The 22,268-nt window shown below is 38.3% G+C and overlaps 1 protein-coding gene across 1 annotated transcript in view; it reads left to right on the top strand.

Annotated features, from left to right (window-relative positions):
- Nucleotides 1-8,354: 8,354 nt before the first annotated feature.
- LRRC2 (leucine rich repeat containing 2) overlaps nucleotides 8,355-22,268 on the top strand; it is a 75,581-nt gene continuing 61,667 nt past the window's right edge. Inside the window, exons 1-2 of the mRNA XM_021534705.2 lie at nucleotides 8,355-8,459; nucleotides 18,955-19,100. Of these exons, the coding sequence (XP_021390380.2) occupies nucleotides 18,976-19,100 (125 nt within the window). The 5' untranslated portion in view covers nucleotides 8,355-8,459; nucleotides 18,955-18,975. The remainder of the gene's footprint in view (nucleotides 8,460-18,954; nucleotides 19,101-22,268) is intronic.

Genomic DNA, 22,268 nt, shown 5'->3' with positions numbered 1-22,268 from the left:
GTCAGTAATCATCCCTGAACCAAAGCCAAACCCAGACTTGGTTTTTCTGTAGGTGACTGGTGAGACTCCTAGAACAGGGTGCCACATCCACCCTATGTGCTAGTCACAGAGCTTCCCAGACCCTCAGGCTTTCCATGGCATGAGGATATATATCTTGTGGCTTTTGGCTATGTGGGGATTTGTAAGCTGTGGGGTCAGCAAACTTGATGTCTTGTCTCTGCAGTAAAAAGGTTCTTTTGCAAAGAGCCTGTACTCTCTTCCAGCTCAACATTTGATTCTGATAACTAGCCCCATGAGTCATGTGTAGAGGAGGTGCCTGTCTGTTTCTGGGTGAATTATGTTATCAATATTAATGTGTCCTAAGAATGTTCATAAAATTAAAACTTCTCCTTATCCACCATCAGTACTCCATTCTTAATCTTGTTCTTTGTATTTCTCTCCTATTAAGTAAAAACCTTGTATTCTATATAAATGAAAACCATTAACAACCCATCAGACTGGCACAATTAAGTTATTTCTCTTCCTTTCAGATCTCTTCCTGCAGTCTTTACAACTGCAGTGTTCTAATGCTGTGTTTTGAGGCTGAATTTTCATTCAGTGTAATTTCTCTCAGCTCTTTTCATAGAATAGAGAATGAAATCAATTACAGAGAGAAGCACTACAAAATTAGCTTAACTCTGATGGCACAGGGTCTGCAATGGCCAACAACTATTTGTTATTGCCCTAGATTGAGCTTTATTGCTCTAGTTTGAACTAGCTTCCTATGTGTCACTTTGAAACTGGAAACTATCTTACTCATAAGGGGTCCAAGCATAAGAAATTCACTTGAACTCTTTTAATACTTATTAGGTAATTCCAGTGCAATCTAAATTTAGTGTATAATCAGTAGCATGGCACAGAGTTGAAGAGTCATTTAATGATTTATTTTGCTGTGTTCTTCTGAAAATTGTTTCTTTTGAAGGAGATCATGTTCATATTTGCACTTCCTCTGCTTGAAGTTTGTAGGTATGGACCAAAATTTCTTTGCCTCATAGCTGTCTTCCATTATAAAGTAATGATAAGAATTTTGAAAAAGTTCAAAAATATTATGCAGAAAGGGGAAGAAGAGGTGGCTGGCAGCACATGAGCAAGAAACAAATTTTAAAACTCTCAAGGCAAATTTTTTCTTTATGTCACCTGGATTGCACCTTTATTGTAATTAACTCTTTCTTCTGGCTCATGTGCCCTTCAAGAAATGTCTCCTGAGTCAGCAAAACATTAAAATTACCTGGCATTTCTGCTGCCAGCCCAAAATACTGTTGGGAAATGTGCTTCAGAGACCTTTTATAGTCTGCTTTTACCTCAACACAGCTTGTGGGGAGCAGGCAGTGGGCAATGTAAGGGCATTTATTGCGCCAGGCAATCCTTGGTTATGAGTCAGAATCCCAAAGTCTCTCTAAGCCATCCCAGCCTTGTCTGATGTGCCAGAATGGTGGTATGTGGTCAGATTACACCTTCTTCCCCATAAAGACAGGAGTAGGCACCTGCAGGCCAAATTTGTTTTCTGATGCCACAGTTTTTCCTTACTTGCTGGCCTGACTCATGGCATCCTCATGAGCTCCCACTGATCTTTTGTTTCTTGCTTTTTTTAAAATTTAACTTTTGGTGCTTCTTTTCCTATATTTAATGCAATTCAAGCTCATTTCCCTTACATCAGGGACTCTGAAAATGTCAGTTTTATTTTCTTATTGTATTTTTGTCTTGGCTTGTGACAATTATTTCCAAGCATGAGATAGTTAAGGAATGCCTACAAGGCATGTGGGCTGCAACAAATCAAAAAAAAGGAAAAAAAGAAAAAAAAGAGATAAAAAGAAAAAATTAATATTAAGTTGTTTATTGGTGAACCATTTAGTTTATTAGCAGCAAGTAATGAATTAAAACCAAAAACAATTGGATTAGTAGACAAAGACAGCTTCTTCTCTCTGTCTTTTCTATTTGTAGCTAGCATGTTTACATCCAGGAAAATTTCTGTCTGTAGCCTAGTAATAGACATGGGGTGCCTGAATTGCATACTGTATATGAATGGCTCTACAGTGGGACTGCTGGGATGAGGTAGTCATGCCAGAGGGTTATTCTGTGTTCTAGTAACATATTCTTGCACATACCTCCACTCTGTAAAACAAAGGAAGCAGATCTATCTCTGAGGCTCCATGTGGCATGCAGGAATAAAGGAAAAAGCAGATATTTGTATTCATCTCTTCATAGCAGCAGTATAGTTGAAGGCAGAAGAACCTCAGGGTTCAATGATACTAGTGCGAGGAAGTGGGTGTCCCTGTAATTTGGACAATAGATGGCACCCTTTGTTTCTGTCTTAAAAACACCATCTTCTGCTGTGGTTTTGTAAAGCAGCAAGTCTGCAGGAGGAGGGTGACAACAGTGTGTGTGCTGCTTCCTAGCCAGCTCAGAATAGGAACCTTTCTTTGTTTTCTTTATTGTGCCATAGCAGAAAGCAATGGGGCAAGAACCATAAAACTGTGTTAATCCACAGTGTTCTGTGGTTTTCAGAAGGTGGAGAGTCACTTCATCCTCTCAGACACAATTAGGCTGCTGTATTTAGTTTGTGTGGCCAGGTTTTGGTGGTAGGGAGTGCTACAAGGGTGGTTTCTGTGACAAGCTGCTAAAAGCTTGCACAGTATCTGGCAAAGCTAATCCCTGGCAGATGGATGTGCCAAAGATGGATGTGCCATTGGCCAAGGCTGGGCCAATTAGAAATGGTGGTGATGCCTCTGGCATACCAGATTAAGAGAAGAAAGGGTTATTGCACTGATGTAATTGTGGCCAGAGACAGAGTGAGAATGTGTGAGAGGAACAACTCTACAGATATCAAGGTCACTGGAGAAAGAGGGGAAGGAGCAAGCACTGGAGCTGAGATTCTCCTGCAGCTTGTGGTGCAAAGTACAGTGAAGGAGATGCACCCCTGCAGCCCACAGAGATCTACAAGGATTCAGAGATCCACAGGGATTCAGATATCCGCCTGTAGCTGATGGAGGAGCTCCATGTTGGAGCAGGTAGATGCCTGAAAGCAGGTTGTGATGCCATGGGAAGTCTGTGCTGGAGCAGGCTCCTGGCAGGGACCTGCAGACTTATGGAAAGAATAGCAGCCCAGACTGGAGCAGGTTTCCTGGACATGTAAATCCATGGGAGACACACACAGGAAAAGCCTCTCCTTGAAGGACTTCACCCATGGAAGACTGACCTATGTTGGAGCAGTTTGTGGAGCACTGTTGCCCATAGGATAGGCTCAAATTGGAAAAGTTTGTGGAGAACTCCTGTGGTAGAGTCCTCACACTGGAACAGGGGAAGGACTTCTCTCCCTGAGCAGTTAGAGAAACAACTGTGATGAGCTGGCTGTAATCCCTGTTTCCCATTTCCTTGTGCTGCCGGAATGGAGGAGGTAGGTCTGGAAAGGAGGAGGGGTAGGAGAAAGGTGTTTTTAAGATTTATTTTACTTCTCATTATCCTGCTCTGAATTAGTTTATAATAAATTCAGTTAATATTCCAGTTAATGCCTGGTTTGCCCATGATGGTATTGGTGAGTGATCTCTCTCTGTCCTTATCTCAACCCAGGAAGTTTTATTATATTTTCTCTCCCCTGTCCATTTGCAAAGGGGAGTGATAGAGAAGCTACCTGGTAGGCTAGTGGTCTGTTTTCTCCTGAGCATGTGGCAAGCAAAGGTGGAACTGAGTTTTCCTATATTTCCCCTCATTCTTCCAGGTTTAATTGTCCCTGGAAAACTATGAGTTTTGTCCCTTGATAGTGCCCTGCTACACCTTGATGAAGATATGCACACCCAAAAAGGTCTTGTGCTACTTCACTGACTTGTGAAGGGATAGCCATGGTTGGCTCCCTTTAATGACACATCTAATGAGGCTGTCTCCTAAGCCTGGCTCCTATCAAAAAAGCCTCCTGTTCTCAACAATTACTGGTCAATCAAACGTAACACACATCTAATTTCTGTTCATTCACACCAGTGGGCTCCTGGTGGGCTCTTGTATCTTTAATTTGTTGCACAATTAAATGTAATGAGAGAGATCAATAGACGACATGCCCATTATTTAGTTCAGAAAATGTTTCTTAAATGAGGTGATTCAGTTCAAATCAGGTACAAGTGTAAGTAGCTCTAAAAGGAATCTGTGGTTGAATAAAACTGTGCTTCCACTTACAGATGTGTGCATCATTTGCACAGAAGGCTGATCATCATATGTTAATTCTAATGTAAGTTCTGACATGTTTTTATCTTGGGAATCTTTACAACCTTGTTAACAACCTCCTGGCAGGACCTCAATCAGTCACAGCCTTGTTGTCTACTCAGTCTGTGATGTCTTGTACAACTCTGGATTTTAAGTGCTACATTTCTTCCTCACAGTGCCTGTGCAATCCTTTGTGAGTTCTTCCTGTTACTATTGCTTCCTGGTATGATTTGAATGTTATTGAACTTTTACTGGAGGTTGTCTTACCGCTGGACAAACAGTCTTAATGAGATGAAATTATTTTTAAGGCATTTATGAAATTTTGGGGACAGATATACAGATATCTTGTGGTTCTTTGAGAGTTGCTGATTCCCAGATCGCTTGGGAGCTGCAACTTTGAGGACTTCTGTATTAAGTCAAGAGAGTCTCCAATGATGTATTTAAAGAGCAGCAGAGGAAGGGTTTGTTTTCAGAAGAGCTGTGCAACCTCAATAATAACAACAAAAAAATACAGCATGAACAACAAGCCAAGCCTGCTGAAGCATCTGTGTGACGGGAGAGTTAAATCTGCACAAAAGGTCTCACAGAACAGGTAGGACAGCAAAATAGCATGACTCAGAACCCAGAATTATGGACATTGCCTGAGACTCAACTCATCATACTAATGCTCCAGGCACATTTCAGAACAGTCATCTCTGGGCTGTAGCTTTGTCAGGAGTTATAAAATGGATCTTTGGTGCATACTGAGATTCCATCAGAAAGGACTGACCCCTTAGTACTGAAAGGTCACAGATATAAGAATCTGACCTGCTGAAGTGATTTCTTATGTGACTTACGGATTCTGCAGTGTTATTACATTTACTCAGCAGCTCTGACAGCTCAAGACTGAAAGCCATATGTATAATACAAAAACAAAGCAACAAGCAAAATGTTTTATTTTTTTGCTGAACAGTTTTGTTCAGTATAGGATAAATTACTGTAGCAAGTTCTATTCTTTCTTCAGCCTGACTTTGTGTAAGTCTTTGTATGGATTTTACTTTGTTGTATATGGGAAATATGTCCCTAAAACACTTGTCAAGTGTTTCCTTCTATTAAATGTTTTGATTACAGCTATGCTAGAACCACCCTGTTGTCAGTCTTTTAGGTCTGAAGTGCTGATATGAAGGTGCCTTGTCTAAACAAAATGCTGTTCCCACTTGTACCTCATGCTAGATCTTGGTTGCAGACACTGATCTTAATTTAGAGTTTTCTACTGACCTTAATTTAAATGCATATTGTTATCCTTAGAATGAACAAGGAATATAGGCCAGAAAAACAAGCATAGATATACTTATACAGAAATTATTTATGCAGCAGATTATGTTGCCAGTATCTTTGTTGCCTTTACTTTGTGGGTTTTCTATAAAGAAGAGATTGAATTTAGTAGGGAAGTTTTGCTACAGCTAATGCACAAGCGGAGAAGCATAATATCTCTTGGTGTGTTTGTTTAGAGTCAATTCTCATTTACATCATTTGGATTATCTTTGTGATGGATTTGTCTGTTTCATGGGTAGAGGATCTGCTATCCTAGGATAGTACACTGATCATAGCCAGGGCTGTTTTGACTTCAGAGCGAATTTATCACTGGAAGCAATACAGCTGCTGCCTCTGGAGCAGCTGGCTTCAAACTACAATAGCTTGGGCAGATTTGCCAGCTGTTTCCAAGACCTGCCTGTCAGGGAGTCCAGCACTGGCTCCTTCTGTATCTCACAACAGCTCCAGTTTCTGAGACTGATGAACTCCAGCAGCCAAAATGGACCAGGCCTCTTCATGAAATGACTGCTTTTGTACCACTTCCAGGCAACAGTCCTCATCCAGGAGGATGATTCAGTAGACTGCAGTGTCATATTATTACATAGATGCTGGTCAGTCTACTGGATCACCTGGATGAGGAGCAATTCCTGTGGGAATGCTGTGGCAGGCATGCAAGGCTGTGTTTGAGCCAAGGTCAGTTTGGCTCTGACAAATGAATACTGCTGATGATGAACTGGGATGCGGGATGCAGTAGGCAAACACCTTTGAACGAGCTAGGTTCTGTCACTCTAGCATGCCTTAAAATAGATTCAAGCCTGCCAATGGGTTTTTTTTTTAGCAAACAAGCCTTCTGTCTGTACACTGGCCTGAGCAGTGTGCTGTCTACTACTCCTTTCCTTGTGGTATTTTCTTACTATGCCAGCATTTATGTACTGACTTACAGTTTTCCTTTTCCTTTGTATTTTTTTTCTCAAGTACACTGAGATCCACAACTAAACAGTGTTGTAGATTTTGTCCCTCTCCCCCCCACCTCTCTGTTTTCCCATTCACTTTGTAATACTTTTCTAAATATTTCATGCCATTCCTCGGTTGTTTAGTTGTTTTGTTGTTTTTCCATTCTTAGCGCATTTTCTTTAATTGCATTTAATTGCATTTTTAATTTGCATTTTCTTTTTTTTTTGGTGATGCCTACTTCATCAGCTGATATTTTTTCTCATTCCATTTCCAGCAAATATCCTAAGCCTCTGCTTGTCATGGGTAAGATATGATTGTAGTTGGAAGGTTAGCTGCTCTATGAATCATTGGCTAAGGCCAGGGACTTTACTGCAAGCACAGCTTTCTGTTACTGAAGCATATTTCAGTATTTAAACACTTAAAGAACACAAGACATCATACCTTCTTTTGCCAAAATGAACACCTGTACAGCAAGGAATGGATCCTGAAAAAGTGAGATGGAGGTCAGTATTTTCTTAATATAATTGCTAATTAATTATTATTTCATGTTGTCACATTCTGAACAAAAATGCAGCAACACGTTTTCCTAGGCAGTATGCACAAAAGGAGAATTATGCACCATGCTTTTGAATAGAGAAAGGATGCACTTTCCCTGCTCCAAAGTATTGCCTCCCTCACTGATTTCTTCATCAGCTCTTCTGGCTGAAGTTTGGTAATGCTCACTACCTCAGGAAATCCATATAGCTACATGGCAAAAAAAAAATCCATTCAAATTTGTGGGTAGTTTTATCAGAAAATAAAAATGTATTAGAAAAATCAGACATGACAATCACTATTTATTACTGATGTTTGTGAAGACTAAGATGACTGAAGAGTAAGGATATGTGATGCAGGATCCTTCAGGCATGTCACAATACCTTGAAACACATTGCATTGAAAAGGATCAAAGTGAATCCTGATACTACATCATTTAGACTTGAAGACAGAACCAAACATTTAAATTCATAGATTATGACTTTCCTATTCCAATATGATGTGATTTCAGCAAGCTCACTGAAAGCACAGCAATGTAAAACTAGTACCTGAAGCTTAAGCCCTTAAGCCAAGCCCAGCTGCAGTATTTTATAGTTAGTGTTACTGGCAGGGATGAAAAATAAGCAGAAATTGTTGAAAAAGTTTCATTTTTTTAAAAAAAAAAATTAAAATATGAAACTATTATAATTGAAAAGCTTAATTTTAAAGGAAAATAAATTAAAAGCAGATTTTGAAAATAGTTTGAATGAAAACCATTATTTTTTGAAATGAACCTCCCTTCCTCCCTCCCTCCCTCGCTCCCTCCCTCCCTCCCTCCCTCCCTCCCTCTCTCTCTCCCTCCCTCCCTCCCTCTCTCTCTCCCTCCCTCCCTCCCTTTCTCTCTCCCTCCCTCCCTCCCTTCCTTCCACTGTCCCAAAAAGGTGAGCCACCACTAGCAAGAAAAAAGCAGAATTTACTGTAAATTTGCACTCATGCAAACTGCATGGCGATAGTCTGTGTACACATGTGTATATATTTAGTTCAGAATCTAATGGACATGGAAAGGAAAAGGTAGCCTGTAATAGAGGAATTCAGACTGTATATGTATTTTTCATATATTCTCCTTGCCCTTTTCCAACAAATGCACATAAGCATGAGTAATATTAGCTCTGTCACACTTTCCTTGAAGCAATTGAGATGCTGTCCTAGCACTGTTGTTTCCATCCTGTGTTGACTCATGCAGTGCAGACACTTTATCCTGCCCGTGCCTCTGCTGTAAGACCACAGATCATGTTATCACTTTACAAATATAGCATATTAGTATATCTGGAAGGCTAGTCACGCTGCAGGGTTCAAACAGATCTGGCTGGCCATGATCTGTGCAATGCTATAAACAACCCCACTGTCCCACATTGAATAACTGCAGAGCACACTCAGGAGCTCTGGACACTTGTGTTCTTTAGTAGTAGGTAAGTGACAGTTTTGCTGATTATTGTGTTTCTTCAGATACGTGGGGTCAAGGTGGAAATGGCAGGAAAAGTGGGAAGTAGCTATCAGGTTGCTCCTGTTGTGCTGCAAATCTTTAACAACTAATGCATATGGGAAAAATAGTTGAAACAGAGAGCATTTAGTCCAAGGCAGTATGTTTGGTGGATATCTTTAAAGAGAGTGAGATTCACCTCATGCATAGCTCCTGTAAATAGATTTACACTTGTGACAAATCCAAACCTTATAATTTAGGAAGCCTTTCAAGTTCCACTCTGTGACTCAGTTATAATAAACCATTGCTATTTCATCTCAAGGACATATGCTGGTGTGAGAATGATTTTCAATAAAAAAATGGTTTGAGAGGTCAGTCATTTATCTTTGCTGTCTGTCAAAATTTAGAGTGGAATTTAAAAAAGAGTTATAGAACTTTAGTTTCTGAAGGCTATTTACAGTTAATCTAACTGGCATGGAAATACAGCCTGCTACATCTTTTGAGAACACAGCCTACCATTTAAAGTCAAATGTTGTCATTATTGTTGTTCTTGCTACCACAAGCATTTATATGCTATTATTGACATATTACTTTGTGTGGGTTAAAAGGTACTGACCATCTCTCTTCCTCTCAACAGCAGTTAATTGAGCACAGTTTCAAGGATCAGGGAATGGATGATAATGCTTATTAACCAAAGAGGTAAATCATACCAAAGAATTTCATTCACTTTGCTCTCCTCAGACAGAGGGCAAAAGTGGAGAATTATCCCAAAGAAAGATGTCCAGCTGTCAATGTCACCCGTGTCTCCTATCCACAGATGTGGGAAAGTTTTGTGGGAAACACTAAAGACACAGCTGTGGTGACAGAACTGATAAAATACAGATGCCACCTCATGCCTGTATGGTGGGCCTTGGGCCATTAGTGCTAAAATAACTTGACTGCTGGAGTAGTTGAAAACACCATCATCTCTTGCTACCCATGTGATCTACCATCTTAAATCACAGAAATTAACATCTTTGCAATTGGCTATGACTGTTTTACTCATCACAGACTAATGATCTTGTATCTAACACTGGAAATAGAATAGGACTGCTATAGGTCAGACATAGGTTTTTGTTTTCCCTCTACAGTAGAGGCATTTAATTCTTAGATCAATACATGTAAAATACCCCCCAGGGAGAAAAAGAAAATGATAAATATTGAGGGTTTTTAATTAGTGTCAGGACAGAGAGTTTAAAATAACATTTATGATGTGGTCATTCACAGAGATAACTTCAGAGGCTGTACCCTCTAAGGGCACATGAAAGGTAAGTAATAGTAGCCTCAATTCTCAGGAATTGTTCAGTAACATTAAGACAAATAAGAAATCAGTGGATTATTGTGTTAAAAAACATAATGGACATGAAACAAGTTTTAGAAATCTGAGAGTGTAGTGTTATGCTTAATTAAGATCATCTGTTTGTATATGAAAGTGTCAGTGTTTTGCTCAGTGACAAAGAATGCAAATTTATTTACCATGGGTCTAGGTATGAGAAGTTAAGAGGGATCTCTCTAATCAGGTCTTAAAACTGATTAGATGCTTTTGGTTTCTCAGGACTCTGTTGTATGCTACCTAAGACAATTGTTTACACCTGCTACAGCTACATTCATAGATTCAGCTTCTTTAATGTAATGCACTTTTGAGCTGTTTTTCTTTTGATAAGAAACAACCTCAAAATACATGCCCATTTCAAATATATAATCCTTCTCTCAGTGTTAAAAGAATTAGACCTCTCCTCAGCAATACCCAGTAAAAAAAAAAGAGTGGATTTTTGTCAGAGACATCAGTCCAGTGTTTCACTAGCTTCATTGTCAGTGGAAGAATAATTAGTCAGCTCACTGAAGTGCTAGGGGAATACATCTGTAATAAATCCCCTTGCATATGTAACATCTATCATGCTTGATGGCAAACATATTAGTGTTACAAGAGTTGAGAAAGTATAAGGAATATTGTAATTCAGCTGCTAATTAATCCATAATTAAAGACCTAATTAATGAATAACCCTGTGAAAAATTGTCTAAAAATCAAGATGTGAAGACTGCAGTGATAAAGAGGACTCTTGTTTGTGAGACTAGTTAATTTACATCTAGAATAGGAACTGATTAATGAAAACTGTCAGTAAGGCATTATGCTGCAGCACTGGACAAAGAGAAATATGCACATATAAACATGTGGAAACCAAGTTCAGCCCTTGTATATCTGTTTTTAATTTTATAATGTTCAGAGCTATTTTTACCTGAACTGTAATGAGTAGGTAAATAAAAAGATATATTTTCTCGTAGCTGTGGTATATAAACAATGCAGAAGTTATTTATTTGTGTATGAAAGAGGCCAACGTCAGATTCTATTCATAAATGCCTCTTCCATGAAATAGCTAAAGAAGAAACTAAAAAAAGACCTTAATTCATCAAAGCATTCATGATTAAGCTCTGTTAGACAGAAAGACACTAATTTCTGAAATTAACTACACTGAAAGTTGGACTAATTAATAGCTTGAAAGTGTCACTGTCTGTCTGTGTTTGTTTATGTAGGAGCCAGCTGGCTGAGACTGTACTCTTGAGAGAGCAGGAAGGAACATTTCAAACTCCCAAAACATCTGGGCTCATGTCCAGGTGTCAAGACTGCCTTCTCCAGCCCTGGAGCAGATTGTCTTTTTCCTCTTGTATTTATTCTGTGCTGCAGCTACATTTATTGGATCTCTGGGGACCCAGGGCTTCAGGGGGACACCCACTGTGATCCACTGCATTGCCCTGCCCACATATTCCCCAGGACCCAGCAATCACATGCATGCATGCATATGTGTTCTGAAACACAATCTATCTTGGATTCCAGACCTCAAACTCTCACTGTCAAATCTGCACTTTTGGCAAGACTAGTGACAGATAAACCAACCAAATTAGCAGCAAGGATAATTCCCTGCTGATGTAGAACAATAAGAGATTGTTACTAGAAGCAAAACAAGATAGGGAAGAACAACTTCCCACTTTGCAGTCCTCTCCCACTCCTCAAGTGTCACAGAGAAGCACTACCCCATTTACAAGCTGTGCTCAGTTAGCAAAATATAGTTGTATATTGTGAACATTGCCACAACCTCTATTTCTCTTTCAATCACAGCATGTTTCTCTAATTTAATTTCTTCCTGATAACATAAAAAATGTGTTCAGTTGCTATCCAAATGTCAGGTTTCCTCTGAATTATTTAAAGACTTGAGAGATAAATGACTTGATGATTCTGAAGCACAGTGTGAGTGAGTTTATTTCCTAAGAAATTATTTGCAGGATTGGTAGGAAATATTTCACTCACATTTCCCCCCATGTAATCCTGCCAGTAATACTCATTAGAGTGCAGCAGATCTCCCACAGTGATTAGCTGAATGAAAAAGGGCCCAAGTGAACCAGATTGTTAAGCAAATTGAAGAAACTAAAATGTTAATAATTTAATAACTCATGTAAAACAGCAGAGGGAAGTATACACAACGCTGTTTCTTAGGGCAACCAGGTGTCATGTGAGCTCTTAACAGAGACTAATACTGGCTGTATCTGAAGTATCAAAATTATGTTGGACTCTTTCAGACTCAAGACACAAGTCTTGTTCTACAGAATACTGCGCACACCCAAGTTGGCCAGCATTAACACTGATCCCAGCTATGTTCAAAGAACTTTAAACTCTGCTATAATAAAGCCAATGCAGTTTTGACTTACCACTGGCTGTATTCTACTCACTGCAGAGAGGACAGATAAAGTTGGTAAACAGGGAGGAGCTCTAGAAGAGTTTGGTACAGTTAATCTTGGCAGATCATAGAGTCACCATATCTAAGAATACTTCTCTTGTGCTCCACTACTTTTCTTTTCAAAGAAGACCTTGCCTTGTCTTTATTATTTTTTTTTTAGTAGTATGCGTCTCAAAGTATTTACACACTGATCTATCTCAGATGCTGAGATAAGTACAGAAAGACTGAGAACTGTTTTTTCAATGAAGTTGATGATTTGAGAAGCACTTTTTAAGCGGCCTTACATCCAGAATTCAGTGTTGCTCATGTATCCTTAAACCCTTTTTTGAAGATCAGGTAGTCCATGGCACCTTGTGGTGCAGGTGCAGATGATTGAGATGAAACTCATTCAGCATTAAACACCAGGACCTGCCAAAAGACATCCTAATTTTGAAACTTAGTTGCCTCCAGTGGTCCTCCATACTCAAGTTGGTGACTCTTCTAGAGGTATTGACAGTCATCATTTTCCCCTTTTATATTAAGCCAAGGGGGGAAAAAAAGAAAAAAAGAAATAGGAAAAAACCCAGTCATCAAACGCCTGCTCAGGGTTCAGAGGTCAAGTGGAAACAAACACAAGTGGCCATGAGATCACTGGTTGCTATCAAAGGTAGCATCTGTGGCAGACCTGTAAACAAAGGTTGGAGATATCAGTAGCTGAAGGGAACAAGGGCATTTAAGGCACAGCATATTAAACCTCTCCAGTTTTACTGAAGAGTTGACATCTGAAGTATGTGTATATTTGCAACAGCATGAATAACAATAAATAAAAAATAATAAAGGTTATAGACATTACAAGGTAGTTGTCTTCTTTTCCATCCTATATATTTTCAACACCTTGCTGAGGAGATTCTGTTTCAGAGCTTCTGAGTATTCCTACTATTTAAAAGTGAATGCCTGAAATAGATGCTAGAGACCAGTCTGCCAACTTTTAGGTGAATTTATACAGTAAAATAAAATAAATTATAATATAAATGCTAAAATAAAAATAATACACACAGATACTTAGGCAGATTCTTTTACTAGCAATAATGTTCGGCATTAATATTATATCATTTAAATAACAACATATGATGAGTATCATCCATAATATTATGAGGTTTTGCCAAATGCTTAAGAAAATCCAAATGCTCCAAATGCTCAATATCATTACACACATGAAGACTGTGTTTGATTTTAATAGGCCTTTTTATAGATATATTCAAACAAATAAAGTTTCTGCAAGAATAAGGAAAGGTGTTTTATTTTTTCCAAGAACAGAAATTGCACAAGAGTGTCTGTAAAGACAATATTTCTGCTCTATGTGTGTAGGGATAGCTCACAGGATTAGGGCAACCAAACCCAAATGCTGGCAGCAAAAGAATGCTCTTACAGGGCCAGTGCTTCTTCTCACCTTAGCTGGCCCAGAGAAGTGGCAGACTATTAAATTCACTTGGTAAGAGGATGGGTCTCAGTGTTGAGATGGGGTCTGCAGTAGGAAGACTCAGAGGTCCTTAGTAGGAGACAGGGTTGGTAGCATGTTCTAGTGAAGGCATAGGATCCTGGAACGATGAAATTGAGACTATTTTGCAGGCTACTGTATCTTGAACTGAAAATACATTCCTGTGGAGAGAAAGAATCTGTGGCTTATAATGTAGAAGGAAAATTCTAGTTACACATATTCCTGTGATTTTCTTATTGATGAAAACAGGGACAAGGTTGACACAGCCCACTGATTAAGGAAGAGATGTAAATACCATGGTGTTCAAAGGGACTTTTTTATTCCTCCTCCTAAAAAAAGCATAAAGAGCAGGAAAGAGTGAAGCAAAAAAAAATTTTTTCTTTTCTCTACCACTAATACAAGTTTCTCTGGTTACAAACTCTCATATTGCCTTGCCAAGAAATGCAATGCTTATTAAAAAAACAAAAAAACCAAAAAAACAAAAAAAGAGCTATTTTAAAAAGGTTGATATTATTTATTTATTTATTATATTAACTAAAAATATTTCCTTAAATGTAATGTGTAGCTTCTTCTGAAGGGAAAATCTTAGAAGAGCTAAAAAAACCAAAAGCCAAAAAAACCCCCAAGCAACTAACCAAAAAAAACCCCCAAAAACCCCAAACAAACAAACAAAAAACCCCAACCAAAACAAAAGGTATCCTGAATGGCCAGCTTTGTTTCAGAGCTAATAATTACAAAGAAGACAAGATCAGCTTGATTTCCCTTTTCCCTGTATGCTGCCTTTTAAGGATATTGATTAAGGTCTTGCAGATAACTTCTTGGGAGGTGTAAATGGCTAGGGATAAGATTATTTGCTTCCATAGATACACACAGAGGACTAGTTTCTCCATATATGACTCTCTTGTAAATGACGTTGCCTTTTTTTTGTGTTCCTGAATCCCTTTTCCCCTGGAAAGTGCTGTACATTACTTATCATATGTTACTGAATGTTTGTGTCGTGACCTATCTCAGTAATAACTCAAAAGACTGATAAATGTTATAACCATGTATCACCTAAGAAAGGTGTGCTGATGATCTACAACATAATTTAGATGTAGATGTTACTCAAGTCAAGATGACTTTAAGTGGCAAACTCAGTGTAGTTATGAAGTAGGGTCTTGCGAATGCAGGTCATGACTCCTTTTGTGGTCAGGACATGTCCTTAATGAAAGCAAGGTTTCCTATTTCTTGGGTAAGAAAGAGTTTTTTGTTTTTCACTTTCTGCCATATGGGTGGGTGAGGTAACCCTCACAAGTGTGACAAAAGCCTATCCTTAATGATCACATGTAAGTATGGGCTGAGAAAGAAGCAATGCTGAATTACAAAATGATGGTGGAATTGGAAGAGGAAGGGGTGCTGCAGGATGTACAGAACTGTATGATTGCTTTGAGCAGAGCAGTCAGATGAGGTGACCTCCAGAGATCCATTCTAACTTCACTATGGTTTCTGACAATGGACAAAATGATAATAGTAATTCCCTGTGTATAGCCTAAGTATGGGAGGAAACATAGCTATGTTCCTAGTTGAAGCTAAGAAGTTAGAAAGAAATGTACAATTGAGATTTTTCTTTATCCAAATTTAGCTTACCACCTGTGAATAATAGATGATAGTTTCAAGTTTTCCTCTACAGGCCTATTCTGATGTTTGGAAGAAAGAAACTGCTGTGCGTGAATTTGAATATGTGTTTCTAGAAATCAAAATCATTATTAATAGTTGCTTCTTATGTGATAAATTCTTGCTATGCATGAGTAGGTATCCTGAAGAACTTATACTTAGTTAAGCATAGCTTTAGCCAGTTTTCCTTTCCTTTCTCATTGTTAGGAAAATTTTGGCAAATACATACTTCATGCCCATTTTTTAGACAAGGATATAGGATAAAGCAAAAGTCCTGTGAAGATTGCTAGATGACCTTTTCAGAGTTGTAGATGTCAAAAAGCATTTCACATTTGTCCTGATACATATTTCTAAAGCCTTAGTCACCCTGTAATCTGATCAGGATTTGTGGCTTTGCTCCTTCTGAAGAGATTAATTCTGAGGCTTTATGACGGACAGCTCTCACCTCCCACCAAAGTTTGTCCTCTGCTTGGACAGAAGAAAACCCCACAATGCCTTGCCGCTTAGTGCAACATGTGGGTAAAAGCTTTATGTGGATAAAAGCAATATGTGGATAAAATGAACTTTTCCAACCTAGTGTTTAATAAATCAGTGACTCAATAAAGAACATATTACTTAACCTGTGAGACAGGAAGGTGAGAAACGAATCAAGGAAAAGGAGTGCTTTCACAGTCTATTCAGACTCTCTGTTGATTAAGGCCATCTAGTTCCAGCAGAGGTCAAGTGTCCAGCTGCAACTTCACTGTCTTGCAACAATTCAGTTTCTGCAACAGCCTTTATACTAAAACACACTTCTATGAATTGGTCTATTAAAATGAATGAGGCCCTGAAGGGTGACTGCTGGTCTGCAGTTACTGTGAGGGGTGAAGTCCTTGTCACTGGGTTTCTTTCTCCTGTAAGCAGAGGTGAATATTTTATTTTATGAGGTAAACAGTTCCTGTAAATTAGTAGTGAATATGTTTTAAAAGGACAAACCTTTCCACAGAGAATAAGGTCACTGTTTTAATTACACTGTTTTGATGGGGTTTTGACTCAGCTGCTGTCAGCTGTTAGTTCTGGATCAGTTAGGAACTATTTTTGCCTCAGTTTTAGTGCTAGCAAAGATAAACAAGCAATAGGTGCAGCTTTATGAACAACAAAGATAACATTTTATATAAACATCCTAAGATACAGAAGGCCATGTAAATAGAATGATACTGGTCTCTGACCAGTTTCTGATCTAATACTTGTTGGTATATGAAAGGACTTTTCTAACCAAAATGACTAATAAGGTGAGCAGGTTGGTACCTTTGCTCTGAATGTACCTATGCATAATTCTTTTTAGTCCATGGTGTGCATTTTCCAGAGGACATGAGGGTGTTTTCCTGGCTCAGAATAAATTATTCCTTTATATGCTATGTTCTGCAGAGGAATGTGTAGGTGAAAGGGGGTGGAAGAGAAAAGGGACAGTGGCAAAGTTACAAGGGAAAAAATACAGAGGGGAGAATAATTTCCCCTTTGTCTTCAATATTATAACAGAAGGACAGATAATAAATAGCCCCAGCTAAAGGACACAATGCTTGGTAAAAATTATCACAGTAGCATCTGAGGAAAAAAATTATAGACATGGGCTTGAAAACATACAGGAAAGGAAGGGGAGGATTGCTTTTTTACTGATAAGTAGATGGTCAAGAAGGGTTTTCTTCTACTGTTTATTTCTTTTTCTCTGAGCTTATAAATAGTATAATAAATGTGCTCCCTAATAAAACCTCACACAAAGTTTAAATAACTGACTTTCCTCTGTTGGTAATCTAGCTACATTTTATGAGAGTCTGTATACTACTATGATTGTATCCCCACTAGTGACTCTGAGCAAGAAAGCATAGTTCCACCTCTTTTATCAAGATTTGTTTGTGTACTTGCATTAGAGATTTAGTAGGTGATTATTGTGATTTAGATGGTGCTCCAAACAGTGGTTCAGTACCAGCACAGGAATGCTATGCTATGTTTCACACAGAGAATCATCGAATGGCTTGGGTTGGAGAGGACCTTAAAGATCACCCAGTTCCAGGACAGGGATGCCTTTCACTGGACTGGGTTGCTCAGACACCCATCCAGCCTGGTGTTGAGCATGGATAGGTAATCCACAGCTTCTCTGGGCAACATGTTCCAGTGCCTCACTACCCTCGCAGTAAAGAGTATCTTCAGAATATCTAATCTAAACCATCTCTTTGGGTTTGAATCCATTCCCCTTTGTCTATCATTACACACTCTCTCCATCTTTCTTGTAGGCTTCCTTCAGATACTGGAGAGTTACAATTATCCCAAAGCCTTCTCTCCTTCAGGCTGAACAATCCCAATTCTCCCAGTCTTTTTTAAAGGAGAGGTTTTTCATCCCTTTAATCATCCTGGTGGTCCTTCTCTAGACTAGCTCCAACAGGTCCATGTCTTTTCTGTGCTGAGGAACATAGAGGAGTATGCAGCACTCTAGGTTGGGTCCTCATGAGAGTGGAGTAGAAGGGAAGAATCCCCTCCCTCAAATGCTGACCATTCCTATTGATGAACTCCAGGACACGTGTGGTTTTCTGGGCTGGGAGTGCCCATGGCTGTGTCATGTCCAGCCTTCCACCCACCAGTATCCCAAGTCCTTCTGGACAGGGTTGCTCTCCATCTGTTTTTCCCCCAGCCTTCCCCTGTAGCAGGATCAAGAGAAGAATGGAGGCACAGAAAGGTAAAGATCATGGGTTGAGATAAGAGAGATACAGTGGAAACAGCAATGAAATTTAAAAAATTAAACAGCAACAACAATGCTAATAAGTATACAGGACAGGCAAATGATTTACAAGTGATTGTTCCTTATGACTGTGCACTCCAGTAAAGTGAAAAAGGCAGGCATGACTACCTCACCATCTGCTGAGGTGAAGGATCTCAAGGTGCTGGCCGTGGCCCTCCTGGCTGCTGTAGAGTCAACCCTGGCCAGAATAAGGACATGTTAGTAAGTGGGAACCATGACGTGTCCACCAAATCTTCCCCATCTCTCTGCCTTAGGTAAATTTTTTTGTGTGTTATGGGGCTGGTCTTTTGATGCCTTTCACAGATAAGTAGATACTTATGAAAACATAGGAATTTAATAAATTCCATTGAAATAGGACAGCTTGAGGTCATAAAGATCAATCTACTACAACTCCAGATGAAGTGCTTTTGCATGATTTAAAATGAATAAATTCTTTATGAGCATTCATTTTAATATTAGTCACAGAAATTATTAAAAATGCAAAGACTTTAAAGCTATTTTCATCAGTGTTACTTAATCAAACCAGTATTTTTTTTTGCAACTCTGTCTTTATCTTGAAAAGGAAAAAATGTAAGGAATACAAAAAATTCAATGTCTAGCTGTTGCCATGGATTTTATGTAGAAGTGAATTGTATGCTACATTGATTACTGCCAGCACAAAACCCTAGATAAATTAGGTAAGATGGAAAATGTACTATGTTAATATTTCTTATGACTTCAGCTCTTTTCCCCAGACAATTTTAATGAAACTTGATAGTTTGGAGCTTTAATTTTCTCATTATTCCTTTTCTGAATTGGCTTGTTTTTGCAGGAGAAGCTTAATGTCAACAATATGGGGCATCAGGTGATAATATTTGACTTTTCTGTCATAAGAGGACTGTGGGAAACTCGAGTTAAGAAGTGCAAAGAACGTCAGAGGAAGGAGAAAGAAAGATTAGAACAAAGTGCATTGGAGAAGTAAGACAACTTTTTATTAATTTTAACCAAATCTGTTCTTATTATACACTAACATTGCCATATACTAAATATAATAAATAGAAATATATAAAACAAATATGATGAATCTACTAAAAATACTTGTTAATTATTAAAATTTTGGTGTTTGGGTTTGATTTCAATGACATCTTACTTCCTTTCCTCACATGATAGTAAGAGCTCTCTGAGTAAGATAAAGCAGCACAAACAATACTTATGTTTCATTAGTTTCTGGTCTTTCCTATGTAGATATATTAATGATATATTTTCTCATTTACCATAGACATAAATTGAAGAGTAAAATAACATATGTTTGTACCTTCTATTTTTAATATACTGCATAAAAGTAGGGATTATTAATTATAGAATTAGTGAACATATGGTCACAAGTTTCAGTACTAAGAAATTCTTTAAGTGTTTTTGTTTTGTTGACAGGAGAAAGAAAAGGAGATAAATAAGTGGATATATTCAATTGCTTAAAATTGAATAAGAGCATAAAAATTATTAGGTTACTTTAAAGAAGGCCTTGATCATAGTCCTTACACTCAATGATAATTGAATTGTTTTTATTATATTGCATTTATTTTTTCTTTAAGCAATGTTTTGCTTCCCATAAGAAACCATTAAATTTTAAACTGCATTGGGAAGTTTGGAAACATAGGATTTATCAATTTTCTCCCTCTGAGAAGAGAGAAAAATAGAAATCACATTCTATTTTAAAAATAAAATGCACCGAGTTAAACAGTGCCCTTGTTTAAGAGCATAATTGCATTGAACCTTTGTGTGCTGTTTCAGCACTCTCAGGATACCCTCACTAGTAGATTCTCACTGCCAGTGCAGCTGCACTGGCAACAGAGCAGCTGGTCTAAGAGGAGACCAGGGTAATACAGAGTCAGACCATCCTTTCTGTGGGACTTTTCTCTTCAAAACAGCCATCGCACCAGTCTTGGTTTTCCCATCTCCACCAAAGCTTACAATAAAAACTGTAATCCTAACAGAAACAGAAGAAAAAAAAAAAAGAAAAAAAGAAGTTCAGAAGAAGTTCAGCCTTCATATTGAATTCTCTAGCAAGGATAAGTTTTTGTTTTGGTGTGAACTGTGTCCTGATTTCAACTAGAATATAGTTAGTTTTCTTCTTAGTAACTGATACACTGCTGTGTTTTGGATTTAGAATGAGAATAATGTTGATAACACACTGTTGTTTGGATTGTTGCTAAGTAGTGCTTATGCCAAGCCAAGGACTTTCCAATGTCTCATTTTCTTCTAGTGAGGGGCTGAACAAAGAACTGGCAGGGAGCACAGCCAGGACAGCTGACCTGAATGAGATATACCATACCATAGATCTTTATTCTCACTGTGTAAATCAGTGGAATTGGCCAGAAGTGAGTGATTATTTCTCAGGAATCAACTAGGAGTGGGTCACCAGGTTGTGAGCAGCATAATTTATTAATCTTGGTTTTCTTTTCTCGGGGTCTGTGGTGTTGGAATGACCCAAGATTGTAAAAACCCTGTTTCCTAGCCCGTGCAGCCAAAGAAGGAGTCTGAATGTGTAGGGTCAGCTTCTTAAGGTGGTTTATTTTTCCTTATCTATAACATTCTTTTTCTCACCTGATGAACTCCATCTAGCAAGGAGGCCATGGCATTCTGTGTGCCACCTTGGGCAGTGCTTACATTTTATATCAAAATTTATGCGTATTATGTTTACAATATTGTGCCAATACCTATCATCTATGTTAAACAGTGTGTCTCTTTCTTAAACCAATAAAAAAGTGTTACCAACACACCAAGACATGGAGGACAAGAAGGAGGAGGCTAGGACACACCCAAATCTCTCTACCTTGTACCCCCTCAACCACATTCTAAAAACCCCAAAATTCTACTTTTCACCCTCTGTTAATTCAACTTATCACACTACTCAAACCCTTGTGGCTTGTAATTCCTCATACAAAGGTGGCACATTTTCCATGGGATAAAATCGAAGACACAAGTGTTTTTAACTTCATGCCAAGGTCTCTGAGCCCCCATGACAGGCTTTTGAGACAGCCAGGGCAGCCAGAGGGATGTCCTGGACCCTGACATTCTTTATGTTTTTAAATTATTATTATTGCAATTAATATTAATATTTTTATTATATTTTACTTTGTTCTATTATTAAACTATTCTTAACTCAATGCAGAAGTGTTACTTGTTACTTCTTTTTCTTGATTCTTCTTCCCATCCCACTGGAGGGTTGAGGGGTAAATATCTGTGTGGTACTTGGTTGCCATCTGGGGTCAAACCATGACAGCTGAGAGATGGACATTTCCCTTGTGGTAGAAAGCACAAGTGAAAGGACTTGGGATCAAACTTGATCAAACCTCATTTCTGTCCTGATGTCAACATGTCAACATCCCCCGGCCACTTTTTTTTTTTTTTGTTTTGGTTTTCTGTGGTGCAGAAGATATCTTTTGAGTTCATTAGTACAAAACCAAATGATGCATGGTAAGAGGGAAAGAGGGTAGCCTTGTGTCTTCTAAGGTAGCTAATTTGAACTCCTATGGCTTTTGTCAGTAGCATATGTTAAGAATAAGTTCTTGCAGTGACTTATCTTTTTCATGAAAGTAATGCATTCTCACTGTTTTTTCTGCCTGTGGTTAATTATTGTAGACATACTTCTATCTGAAAGAGTGGAGCTTCACTGCTTTTTCTGCATTTTTCCACTAATGATGTCCAAATTAAGTCTTTTAATTTCCCTTACCATTCAAAGATAGGAAATTTGAGATATAATGCACAGAAATAAAAGTTCCCAGGAGCACTTGCTGCATGCACAAAGGATATTTTTCTTCCTTTAAATTGCAATTTGCATATTGTACTTTGTTTAGTTTTGTGTCTTTGTGCACCCAGATTGCTTTCCAGTTAGTTCTACTTGTAGAGCTCCTGGAAAAAAAAAAGGAAGAAATACATTAGACTTTGTCTCTTGAGTATGAGTGATCAGTATTACACCCACTGAAACAAATGGCAAAGTTTGTGTTCATTCTCATAGTGCAGGCCTTATAGAATTGCCAAAGCTGATAGAATAATGGTCAAAGTAATAAGAATATTAGTAATAATATGCCAAATTCAGTTAAAAGAAAATCCTCTTTGTTTTATGAGGTGTACAGTGACCATTGG

The sequence above is a fragment of the Lonchura striata genome, chromosome Z, assembly GCF_046129695.1.
Source record: "Lonchura striata isolate bLonStr1 chromosome Z, bLonStr1.mat, whole genome shotgun sequence".
Classification (NCBI taxonomy): domain Eukaryota; kingdom Metazoa; phylum Chordata; class Aves; order Passeriformes; family Estrildidae; genus Lonchura; species Lonchura striata.
This window is presented reverse-complemented; position numbering and strand designations above follow the sequence as displayed.